The sequence below is a fragment of the Pollicipes pollicipes genome, unplaced genomic scaffold, assembly GCF_011947565.3.
Source record: "Pollicipes pollicipes isolate AB1234 unplaced genomic scaffold, Ppol_2.1 Scaffold_4740;HRSCAF=5597_pilon_pilon_pilon, whole genome shotgun sequence".
Taxonomy (NCBI): Eukaryota; Metazoa; Arthropoda; class Thecostraca; order Pollicipedomorpha; family Pollicipedidae; genus Pollicipes; species Pollicipes pollicipes.
This window is the reverse complement of record NW_023596545.1, coordinates 16,008,534-16,021,786: the sequence shown is the minus strand read 5'-3', so window position 1 is coordinate 16,021,786 and position 13,253 is coordinate 16,008,534. Positions and strand designations below refer to the sequence as shown.

At 46.6% G+C, this 13,253-nt stretch overlaps 1 protein-coding gene across 2 annotated transcripts in view; it reads left to right on the top strand.

The window, feature by feature from the left end:
* Nucleotides 1-6,983: 6,983 nt before the first annotated feature.
* Nucleotides 6,984-13,253, top strand: part of LOC119098518 (uncharacterized) — a 14,898-nt gene continuing 8,628 nt past the window's right edge. The window contains exons 1-3 of one of the 2 annotated variants that reach the window (XM_037221473.1): nt 6,984-7,060; nt 9,102-9,211; nt 12,859-13,010. In XM_037221473.1, the coding sequence (XP_037077368.1) occupies nt 9,115-9,211; nt 12,859-13,010 (249 nt within the window). In that variant the 5' untranslated portion in view covers nt 6,984-7,060; nt 9,102-9,114. Of the gene's footprint in view, nt 7,061-7,103; nt 7,126-9,101; nt 9,212-12,858; nt 13,011-13,253 lie in introns of those variants that run through there. The other variant, XM_037221474.1, reaches the window with a different exon arrangement.

The following is a 13,253-nucleotide window of genomic DNA, read 5'->3' as shown; positions in this document are numbered from 1 at the left end:
CTGCAAAATGCTGCAAAGACGGCTTAAAGCCAATCAAAGCAATTTACGCGGTAAAACCACCCACAGTGACTTACAAAACTTGTACCTTGTACTTGACAAAATTTGAAATTGTACTTGCACCTTGGAAAACCACTGAAGGTGGTTTTGCAAAGGCACTAGAGCTCCTACATAAGGATTTTGGAAACAAAACGCTGCAAAAATCACAGAATGCTGCAAAAGCAGTGTACAGTAAAACAAAGCATCATTGAGCTTCAGGACCAGCGCCACTTTTCCCGCAACATTCGAGAGCGCCTAAAAAGCAATGAACGAAAAGTTGCAAAAATTGCACAAAATAGGCTACATTGCACAGCGCGCACCTCGTTGCTACGTACAGTCCTCTTGTGACAGGAGTAAGGAGACGTGGGTAGTTCGCAGCGAGTTGTGAGTTGTCGTTCATGTCGTTTGTAGCTGTGCCGGACCGGGCGCCGGTGGTAGTTCGCAGCGAGTCGTGAGTTGTCGTTCATGTCGTTTGTAGCTGTGCCGGACCGGGCGCCGGTGGTAGTTCGCAGCGAGTCGTGAGTTGTCGTTCATGTCGTTTGTAGCTGCGCCGGACCGGGCGCCGGTGGTAGTTCACAGCGAGTCGTGAGTTGTCGTTCATGTCGTTTGTAGCTGTGCCGGACCCGGCGCCGGTGGTAGTTCACAGCGAGTTGTGAGTTGTCGTTCATGTCGTTCGTAGCTGTGCCGGACCCGGCGCCGGTGGTAGTTCGCCGCGAGTCGTGAGTTGTCGTTCATGTCGTTCGTAGCTGTGCCGGACCCGGCGCCGGCGTCGCCCCCTGCCGCACACCTGACTTGGGACCGGCCAGTAGCCACTGTCTAGCCGTGTCCGCTGGGGCGTCCCGGCGACCGCATGGAGCCGTTTGAGGGTCACATCGTCTTGGGAATGAAAACGAACGAGACGCAGCGACTTCTGTTCGGTGTTCCGCTTAACACGAATAGCAGAGGGACGGGCCCCCAGCCGTTTTATGACGCAGGGACGATACCACGCAGCTGGAAACCCGCTGGGTAGCAACGGCCTTTTTAAGACGCGTGGACCGGACTGTGTGTTTGAGCCACGGTGAGCCTTGCACCAGGTGGCTGCTATTTTCGGGGATAAATTCCGAGGTATGTGTGGTGTATGCCTGTACGGTTTCGCTCATAAATGAGGGGGCCTGATCGTTCCACATAGCCTGCAGACTGTGCGTAGCGACCACACAATGAGCCTCTCTTTAATATAACAGGTGACAAGCATGCATGAAGCGGTGTGAAGGTGTGAATGCTACTCGCGAAGTTCCAATAAAATGACGTTTGCTGCCCACGTTAGGACGAAAGCGTCTGTTCCGTAAAAGACCATGCAATATCGGCGCGCCAATTTTTCACCACTATTTGCAGTCGCCTTGGTGGCCGGTTTGTGACAGGATGATTGCTTCGATGGTACATGCAGATCAGTACAGTTAGCCATGAAGCCAACAGCCACCAATAAATGTAAAATTAATCTTAGCAAATATGATTATTGCCGGCCTAGACATGGGTGTAGAAACGGGGGGCGGGGGCAAGGGTCCATGGCCCCCCACTTTTCAAGGTGGGGGGGCAAGCAGTGTTAACTGCCCCCCCCCCCTCCACTTTTCAGATTAAGGCTGTGTTTGGCTTGCTTTTGCACTACCTTAAATACATATGCCGATTTACCTAGTTCACCAGCGATGGGTGTAGGAAAGGGGGGGGGGGGGTGGCAAGAAAGCCATGGTTCCTCCGCTTTTCAAATAAGGGGGCCAGCAATGTTAACTGACCCCCCCCCCCCCACACACACACACACTTTTCAGATTAAGGTGGTGTTTAGGTTACTTTTGCGCTACAATAAACATAAATGCCGATTTACCTAGCTCACCAGCCATCTTACTCAAGGTGCATCATCTTTTTCGCCCGCTCATTGGCCATCACTCAGTGTCACGACCGCAGGGCTGACGCCGCGCGGCCTATGGAGACTGCAACGCTGGGTGTCGAAGATGTTGCTAAGACTTGCAAGCGCGCATGTTCAAAACTGTATTACATAGTTTTTTTTTGTCATTTATCAGTTCTGAATGAATCTTGAAAATTTTAAGACGAACATGTATTAACCATGCTCATACAAATTTGAAACCCTTTTTCGTCTGTAATCTACGCTCAGGGAGTCCTCAAGATCTCTGAAGAACACAGAAAGCATGAAACCGTAATCTATATGACAATTATTGGACCACCCGCGGCGATCAAGGGTGTTGATGCGTCAATGAGGGCTCCTGTGCTGACCCGGGGCCAACTGCGCAGGTCAGAAGGTCTCGCGTGTCAGGGAGGGGAACAAGGTGATGTGATATACCCCTCCAACCGTCTTCGGGTCGACCAGGAGATCCCGCCCCGTGTCACTAGAATGACAGCCAGAAGACGCTTTGCGATGAAACGGAGTGGCCTTTCAGCCCTTGACCGGAACCGGCAATGCGCCCCTGGTGTTCTACTCAAGGGGCTCCTTTCCCGGAAGGAAATAAGGGGTCTCATTATTGTTGAGTAGAGTGGGGGTCTCATTACCGTTGAAGAGAGCGGGTCAAAATGATTTTTTTAACGAACAAGGCCATCCCATGTTTACCTGCGAACGTTCATTTTTCAGAATGGATTAGTGAAAAAAATGCATCAAAAGGTTTGAACGAGCCTGCCCACCTCTTGGAGAGCAAGGACAGCGATGGTCTGCGTTGCAGCTTCCGTGAAACCGTAGGGCGTCGGCCACTGCAAGTGCCACCAGACGGCGGGCACCACGTTACTCTGTCCTCTGGACAGATTAATAGTTACATAAACGCGAAAAATAGAGAATCTACCTTTACTCTTCTAGTTTCACCATTAGATTCCAGCACCACTTCGCGGTGCTTCCAGGGCCAATCCGTTCTTATTTTCAGTCTAAAAATCGCACACGTGAGATATGCACCCAGACTGTCTTGTAGGTGTAAGATTTGACGTCCTGAAGCGTTTGAAGGTACTTTTTCAGAAGCGTCATCATATTCGTCCACCCGTTTGCCACAGCCCATTATTAGCTGCTAGGCTGTGGCAAACGGGTGGACGAAGACTGCGCTGCGCGGCCTACGGAGACTGCAACGCCTTGCGTCCAGGCTCTTTAAAGCTAAAATATGTGAGTTCGCATGCTCAAAATTATGTGACATAACTTAAGTGTTTAACTTTTACTAACTTTTAGCTTTAAACTAACTTTTAAAACTTTTAGTGTTTTTAGTGCTAACTTTTGGATCCATTGAGGTGTTTAAAGGTAATCATTTCAGAACCGTTACCATTTTCGTCCACCGTGGGCCACGGCGAAAAGTTAACCACTGGGATAGCGTCCCGCGGACTGTGGAGACAGAATGGTGTCGATATTTTTTTAACGGAGTATTATATATTTTATATAATATATGAGTTATAACATAATTATACGTGATATATAATAATTGCATATATCATATGCAATAATTTATCACCTCACGCCTGATGTCGATATTTTTGTTGCTAAGATTTGCTACCACGCATGCTAAAAACCATGTATATATATATATATATATATATATATATATATATATATATTGTGTCACTAATTGATTCTGACTGAATGTTTAACATTTCCAAACAAACGTGGCTTCGCGATGTTGATATACATTCCTGACCACTCGATCTACAATCCAAATTTTCACCCTCAAATTTCGATCAAACATATCAATCTACAACCTATCTTCGCGATGTCCTCAACGTCTGTAGAGCGCAGATAAAACATTATTAAAAAGCTTCTGAATTCTAGCGGTTTAGAAAGAGTTCACTCACCCATTGCAAACTAAGGACACCGGTGGTTTATTCCATGCGGTAGCTAAACGCCTGATTTCTGCTGGTTATTGGCCTTAAAAATGTAAACAGAATTGATTTCACGGCAACTTCTGGTTTCTGTTCTGGTAACAACGTAAAAATAACAATGTAGCGAAGAAAATCGTATCCCTTGTTAACAAGTAGACCATATCCGGTGATTTTTGGGGGAGGGGATCACCATAAGAGGGGTTTTTGTCAACCCTGTGTTCCTCATAGCAAGGCTCTGGTTACCTCCTGCGTACACACAAAAGCAAGTCAAGTCATGTATGTTGAAAAGCGGGCATTGAAATATCCGTTGGGCCAATTCATACCTCAAGTAGGCAGCTTCCCGGAGCATTTTTCTGGAGTGGCGTGGTATAAGAGAACATGATCCGAAAAAGGTACTGTTGCAGGTGTCCAACGCATGTTTTACATCCCAATTAGTAGCAGTGATGATCCAGAAATGTGCAACAAAGCAGCCAAACCGTCAGTCCGCGGTCAGTCATTCGGAGACAGCCGGGCCAGGACAGTGGTGGTCGACGGCGGACGGGAGCAGGACTCAGACAAGGAATATATGACAAAAGGTCTTTCATTCTGTGGCTTGTTTTCCAAAAGAGAATCTCCATGTGGCTTTTGTCACATGGTTTTTGGCAGTTTTAAGCTCCGGAATTTGTTTCCGCCTAAAATGTCGCGACAAGTCTTATCTCTTGAAAAGCAGCCAACAAAATGAAGGTGCATGCAAAATCTGTTGCATTGCGAGCCATGGATTCACTTTAAAAATTCTAACCAGCCTATGCTCGGGCCATATTTTGGCATCTACCCTGTGGAGACAGATACTCCCTCAATGACCCAAAATGCCTACCCGCTCGTGGAATTTCGCCTCCCCAGGAAAGACAACGTTGACATCGACGAATAATCTTGGGAAGCTGGATAGCCCTATTTGCCGAATGACATAGATGAGTCGGGCAGGCAAGAGCGCGCACCAGTGAGAAACAGCTCTAGATGTATATTTAGAATAGCAGTCGTTACATTTCAACAAAGAGCGATAACCTCCACGTTTACCCTCTCCCCTCCGCCAATCGGGCTTGTTTTCCAAAAAATCCTAAACTATGCCCTCAGCTTAGCCCCCCCCACACTTTTGAAACGTTCCTACGCCTATAGCACCACCCATCTTCCTCAAGATGCGTCATTATTCTCGGTTGTTCATTGGCCATCACTTAGCGTTACAGCCGCAGCGCCAACGCCGCGCAGCTTATGGAGAGTGCAACGCCGGGTATCGAGGCTGTTTTTGCTATAACTTGTGAGCGCACGTGTTCAAACCATGTCACATAGCTTTTATCAGAAATCAATCCCGACTGAATCTTGAACATTTTAAGACGTACATGGATAAGCCACGCTAATACAAATTTGGGACCCCATTTCATCTACAATCTACGTTCAAGAGTTCTCAATATCTCTAAAGAACACACACACACACACACACACACACACACACACACACACACACACACACACACACACACACACACACACACACACACACACACACACACACACACACACACACACACACACACACACACACACACACACACACACACACACACACACACACACACACACACACACACACACACACACACACACACACACACACACACACACACACACACACACACACACACACACACACACACACACACACACACACACACACACAAATAGAACCGGAGTCTTCGTGACAATCATTGGACCACCTGCGGCCATCAGGGATGTTGTTGCGTCGGTGAGGGATTCTGTACTATTATTGTTAAAAAGAGCGGGCTGAAATGAGTACAAAAAAAACGGACAAGGCCTTCCCGTGTTTGCCTTCAAAGCTCATTTTTTCAGAATAGATTAGTGAAACAAATTACATCAATATGTTTGAGCATACCCACCCGGAACCTCGACCGCAAGGACAGCGATGACCCGGGTCGCAGCTTCTGTAAAACCGAACGGCGTCGGCCACTGCAAATGTCAGCAGAGGGCGGCCGCCGCGGTAATATGCCTTCTGGACGGAATAATAGTTCCAGAAACAAGGAAAATAGAGATTCTACGTTTACTCCTCCAATTTCTCCACCAGATTCCAATATCACTTTGTGGTGTTTTAAGGGCCAATCCGTTCTTATCACGAGTCTTAAAACCGCGCACCGGAAATATGCGCCCAGACTGCCTTTTACATGTAAGATCTCATGTCCTGGAGCGTTCAAAGATACTTCTTTCAGAGGAGTCATTTTCGGGCACCTGTTGTTCACGGGTTATAATTGGCTGGCCGGGCCTCTGGGCGTAGACCTATTGCTCCCAGATATCTTCTTTCGTGAGGTTGATTATTGGTGAGTACAGCCACTATGCCTGAGAAGGTATTCACACTATGCATTACACAGCGTCATGTGCGAGTACGTAACTTCAAAAGCCATGCAGGAACTTCATCTTAATTGAATCAGTCATGATGTGTGTTGCTTTTAAGCAAGCTGGGCTTTGGAAATCTCGTGATCGCCGTTTGGTGTCGGTGGGAAATCCATCCGGTGAGCATGACAATATCATGACAATGAGGAGCTAGTACTCCTGGTTACGCGGGCGGCAAAAAGTCGAGTTGAAGGAAATACCGCCGAGCTGAAAAATTCCCCGCGTAACACGTCCCTCGTCTGTGCACCTCAGGCATACTCCGGAAACATCGAACCAACCACCACGCTTCACAGCTCGTTCATCACAAGGTATCCGGCCAAGCTCAGCCGGCCGTCCAGATCCGTGATCCGGGACGGTTTAACCTCCAGGCTGGCCTGGCTCGGGGGGCCGTTAGGACCTGCGGGTGGATGATACATCGGCATCGGCACAGGCGCGGGAACAGTAAGCCTGTCCATGACCTGACCTGAACAAGACAACATTTGACGGCAACTTCGGCATCAATGCAAAAACAAATAGTTATTTACTCCAGAGTTTGCATGCAATAGCCGAAGTAGTTCAAACCAACAGACGAGTAATGATTTCGTTCGGGAGATTACAAAACGCGCGCAACAACATGCAGCGCCAGCTGAGAAGACTACAGTGACGTCACGCTATCGTTGAGCGGATAGAGCGCTGAAACCGCCGCATGCTCCCCTCTATAACCTTGAGTTGTTTGCTCGACCTGTTTTTTGCCTCGGGGTGTGCGCGCGGGATGCGGGTGAGGTTCGATTTGTTTTTTGTTTGTGTTGAGTTGCTGGACCGTTTGTTTTAGTGGTTTTGGCAGTAAGTTTTACTGTGTGGCACATGGTGTGGAATGGTGTATATGCCTAGTATGCCACGGCTTTGACGACATTTGTATTCTTCACGCAAGCGTAAGATCGGTGGCTTCCAAATTATGATCATATAGCTGTATTGGTTGTGATTTTTGGTTTATCACAATACCAACATTGTGTATAATGTTTATAGGACAGTGGTGAAAAGGATATGGAGTAACGCAGTCAATACAAAATATTTGTGCCCTCAGCCCTTTCCTCAACAAAACAAAACAACACAACTTTGCATTGAATCATCATTGTAGATCATAATGCCTAATGGCTGATGCTTCAGCTTACAGTACATTCTGGTCTATCTGAGTTTCGTTTTAGAGGACTGAACAGCCTCAAATTAGGGATGTAACCAGTGTGGGGCATCATGCATGAGGTCAGTCTAATGAAAATCAAGCCTAGATTTAACCTGCTCATCTGAGGTTGATAGCAATGCCAATGGAGGACAGCCACTTACATTTGCTACCAGGTTGGCTGAAAAAGTTGCAGCAGATGAGAGCCCTACCTGTATGGAACTGCTCACCAACAGGGCCATGTCTCTGTGAAACAGTTAAAACACTGCTACCATCTTGTCTGTGGCAAAGGTGGCTTAGAAGTGAGGGTTTCTGAAAGAATAACTTGTCAGAAAAATTGTTGAAGGAAAAAATGGCACCATCTGTAAATCATTTTGTGCATTCAGGGCTGTAAATGAGGTTTAACAAATCAAGAGAGGTTTTCACAACCAACAGCAAAATGCTGTGGTTGCAGGTCATCCTAAAAAATTTCAAGATATTTTAAAGTTTCAAGAAGGATTCTGTTGGTCTTCTCTTTGAACATGCAGTAGGTTTTCTTTTGTGCTGCATCTATAGATCATTTATAGGCCAAACAACCAGAATATTTATGGAACATATGGATTAATGCTGCACATGCAGGTAAAAGGGGACCCTGGTGTATCCTGCCTTATGTCTAGCTTTGCCTAGCATATCCTGGCATGCTCACAGGGAGGGCAATTGTCAGGAATGTGTAATGTAAGTTATCAATCCTTGAACTGGACTGCAGCTAATGGGAGCATGCTGGGTGGCAGGGACTGCAATTTTTGGAAGTGTTCAGGCTGCAATAGCTCTCAGCATTATCATAAATGCTTAAGCATTCATTTAATGAAACACTTCACAGGTGTTTTCATTAACAATCTTCCAGACACTTTGTTGTCTTTGGCATGTTGTTGTCCACAGTTGTTGGGTACCACTGCTGAGTTGATTCAGATGAAAATGTTGGCAAAAAGCAGGACTTGATAGCTTTTACATGCCTCAAATATATCTCAAGTTATTTGCTTAACTGTTGCTATTTGTTAGTTGTTACCATGCCAAAAAAACAGAACAGAATTGATTGTAATCAATTAGCAAACTCTGGTTGTGTCAGTTGATCCATTTTGTATTGGGTGGTAGAACTCTTTGGATTTGTGTTGACTGATTTTGTGGGTAAGGTGCAAATGCAGTGTATTATGGGCCCAGCTGTTGTTCTCGGACACCTGCCAATAGAACGTACTTTGAACATCACACATGTGCTGTAAGGTTATCTCTTTCTTCGTGGCACTTCTTGCCAGGTTTGCTCTGCCATGAATGATGCTCCCAGACCCCAGCCATCACATGGCAAGTGGGGCGAGGTGGCATTAAGTGAACTGAGCCACGGTTCTTCTAAACACAACCACCCACACAAATGGTCTGGTCCGGTCTGCCAGATATGTGAAGGCTGGCGCAGCGCGCAAACCGACGACATGAGAGCCTCACTGAGGAGTCAGTCAGTTCCATGTGCTGTGACTCAAAGGGCAAAACCTCCTGCACTGACATGAAATGAAGCACAGTCTAGTTACTAGACATCTGTCTTTGTACTCTCAGCTGTCGCCAGCTTTGTACTGTCAGCGAACATATTGCTCATTGCCGGCGGACGTGGTTTCAGGTGCTGAATCAAGATGGGTCTCCAGGTGAAGAAAAGTTACTGTTTAGGGATTGGTAGCATACTGGTTGTATTTATCATATGGTATCGGAAAAGTGCAAATCCGCTCATTGGTAAGTTAAAATTTGGTTTGTAACCCTTGTGGACGCCTGTTAAGAGGCTATTAATGTTGTGTTATGTGGTCGTGTGAATATTACTAATTGGGCTGGAGTGCACGCATATGCGGGAAGGAGCGTTAAAATGGCATGAAATATACAGAAGACGGTGAAACCTGAGATGGGTCGAGCTATTTGGCTCGATCTATGTCTCTTAACGCCAACAGTTCATTGCAACCATGGAACAAATGCGAACCATATTGTCTTCCAATGTGCCGTTAACATAAGATTGTTGTGTGTCAGTAGTTCAACGCGTCCTTAGCCATTTCCATAGCTTCTTCGCGCCTTCGAGGCGCGCTGACCGGTCGCCCATCACAATGTATTGTCAGATGGCATCGAGGAGCTTATGGTCGGCTCGCCGGTCGCTGTGTGCTTGATGTTTACCGCTGCTGGCTTCCTGCCGTCTCGCGATGTTTGATGGCCTTGACCACACGAAGAACTTGTGACGCCACCGAGGACCTGCACCCCTCCGATGTTCGCATTTCAGTCATGGTGTCGGCAGCGATGATCCGTGGTATTCTTGGAAACGTCTTTGCAAGCTTTTGTGGAAAAGTAATCGGACGCAAGGGCTTAATCTATTCAAATCATTTTCATTTCCAAGCTTGTCGTAGGCACGGAGCCAGTATTTTGCCAAAGTTTGTCAGAGGGTACCGGCATCCCAAGAGCGGAAAGATGTTTTGGAATCATTGCTTGCATTGGTCTCGCAGAGGTCCCGGAAACAAGCGACCAACCCATAGCACGTAGAACAGTGATTAATTTTTCAATTTTTCTGATTTTCTCACAGATTGAAGAATACGCCTCGATAAATGAGACAGCAATAGCCGTTTTAACCGTCCACGTATTCCCGCCGTGGATTCGCACCCCGTTTGGGCCGCATCGCTGGCCTGGCGGTCTCTTGTACCAACGTTGTCGGGAGGGACGCCGAACGTGGAGACGCTCTCAGCCAGGGCTGCGAAGAGCTGTTATCAACATGAAGTCAGCAGAACCGATACGCTCGTCTTGTACTAAAGTGGTGGGGAAGGACGTCAAACGTGGAAATGCGCCCAGCCAGGACGACGAAGACCTGTTATCAACATGGAGTCAGCGGAGCCGATAGGCTCGTCATTAAATCCGTTTGAAATTATTGTGTCGATGTTATTTGCAAGGCGTCACAGCGCCCTGGTACCCTGTAAAAGGAATTTTCCACACCTTAAAATAACATCCTATGTGATGTTTGCTTGACGCAAACATCATATAGGATTTAATAAGCTCATTTATAACTGTTTGTACGCTGTGAAGTGGAAAAGACTGCTCCAGATAATACAATTTCTCGGTTTAGCAAATATGCTCCTAAACACGTCGTTGTTTGATGACGTCATCGCATCTTGCACAGCATTAACTGATGGCCAATTGATCGCCGTTATGTCTGGAAATTGTGCTCACGAACGCCAGATATCAACGGCTCGACAGTTATGTTTTTATGGGCTTGATCGACGCATGACTAATGGAATGACAGAAACTGAATGCCGTTATTACGGCGTCATGGATGCCAGGATGACGTCGAAATAGTCTCCTTGAAATAGTCCTCCTATCTTCGAGGACGTGTAGCTCAGAAACTAGACGGGTTTAGATCTTGCAAAGGACTGGGTTGTGAACTGCACCGAATGGTGTACAAGATGTCTGTTTCAGTTAACAAATGTCAAACACATCCTGTTGTAATTATTTTAAAGTCGCGAGTTTTTGGGGGTGTTTTTTCCCTTTACTATTTGGTTTTGCGCGTAAGCTGCAAGCAAATGGCACCAGCGACTTGGAGCGTTCTGTTCCCAAACAGAGCACCAGACTTAGAGAACACCTTGTGTGCCATCATGGTGGACCAGGCCATATCAGGTCATGTAAAATGAGGCCATAAACACTATCGTGAACACTGAGTTCGGCGCCGTATTGGTTTTTTGGATAGTTAATGGCATATGGTGACTTTTTTTGGTGGGGGAGTGTGGAAATTTCCGAAGTCGGTAGGTATTTAATGATATATGGTGACTTCTGGGGATGGCAGGGCGGGAAGTTCCGAAGTCCACACGTCGATAGAGGTCAAACCAGGCCACTCTGCCATCGCGCCATATGACATGATCACTCTGATGGTCTGTGATCTATAATCATATGACATATGCCGCCATTAGCCATATGACACTCTGAAACAAAGTCACCATGGGTCATTGATATTCTGTGCAATCTTCACAATGTAGCATCGAAATGTGACGACGAGAATGTTCTCGCATACCTTGATGACTCTGAGAATCATGTACGAAGTATTAGAAACGCGCGTTTGCGTGACTTAGTTTGCCTGGTCCACGTAGGCTAACTTTGTCACGCTAGGTGTTCAAGGTGGGATTCTTATTAAACAGGTGCGCTGTGTGTTCTATCGCCAGGTCTTGTGCGCTGTGTATAGTATCGACAGGTATTCTGCGCTATGTGTTCTATCGACAGGTCTCCTGTGCTGTGTATGCTATCGACAGGTCTCCTGCGCTGTGTATGCTATCGACAGGTCTCCTGCGCTGTGTATGCTATCGACAGGTCTTCTGCGCTGTGCATGCTATCGATATGTCTTCTGCGTCACGTCCTGGTTCGGGACGCAAGTGCACCGATGGCTTAGTACTTCAGTCCATGGCCACCGTTATATTCTCTAATACGTACACAATCTGTTAACAAAACATGAGTAACAAGTATTCGGGCGCCGGCGCAGAAAACCGCGATATACTTCTGGCCGAGAAGAACATTTCCGATAGCAATCAGAACGCCACCTGACGGAAATTGTTGTTAATGGCGTGGTGTTTAGAAGCTATGAGTTATGGTCATCGATTCGCGGCAACCGGCCTTGCAAAGCGAAACGAAATTTATCTATCTAGGTTCGCGCATTTGCAGAGATATTCATGCATCGCCGTCGAAGGCATGCATTGTCTCCAAGGATGCGAAGATAATTTTCTCTGGGTAGCACCGTGGCACACTTTTGATACTTGACTGTAACATTGTTATGTTCCCTTCAAGTTTTGTATATCCCACCAACCGCTTGTCTTTGGGTAGCTCGTGCCCCCCCCCCCCCCCTCCTCTGCGTTTGCGCATGTGTTGTATCTATTTCCCTCCACTTCTCAAGTTCTTTCAGTCCGGAATGGTGAAATTTATATGAGGCTTCAGCGCATTAAAGCAGGCTTGTTTCAATAATAGTGCACACCGTAGCTCGTTGGTTTTTGTATTGCGATACCTGACGTCAGGTTATTTCATATATATATATATATATATATATATATATATATATATATATATATATATATATATAATTCATGCCGTCGAGGATCTCAAGACTTTGAAATCCAGTTTAACCTCGAGATCACCCTGTATGACAATGCAAGTTGTTAAACAGATTTGTGCTGTCAGTGTTTTATTTATGCGCACAGGAAGTTGGTTTGTCGTGCTGACTGAAAGATTGTTGTTTTTGACCATTTATGCGTCCAGCAATTGTGTTTGTGCCGCATTCTTTAGCGCATATTGTGGTGCAAATTCGAATTGCTGTGGTTTCTGTCATCTGTGGTTTGTTCTAACATGTTTCTTCTCATTCCCTTTGTCTCTTCAAGGGCTAGATCCTACGAACCCAGAGCTGATCAAAACGGTGCGGGACGAGTTCCTTCGCGCGCCGTCCGGCCTGCCGTATGCTCTGAGCCAGCCGGACGTGGTGGATGTGTCGGTAGGCCAGGCTCAGATGGTGCTGAAGATTCTCCAGAACAAGGTAATGTCCTGTTTGGCTATGTCGACTGCATAGACGGTACGGTTTTGCCCATGCCTGTCAACCTTGCTTATTGCACCATCGAACGGGTGTGGTGTGTCGCACATGTCCTTGTGGGCAAGTCACGTGATTTAAACAGGATGCTTTGCGCTGAAGCTGCTTAAATGTACAGAGCCATGGGATAATGCATGCTTCCTTTTCGTGCGTTTTCAATGTGGCAGGGGTGGCGCTTCGTAACATCAGTTC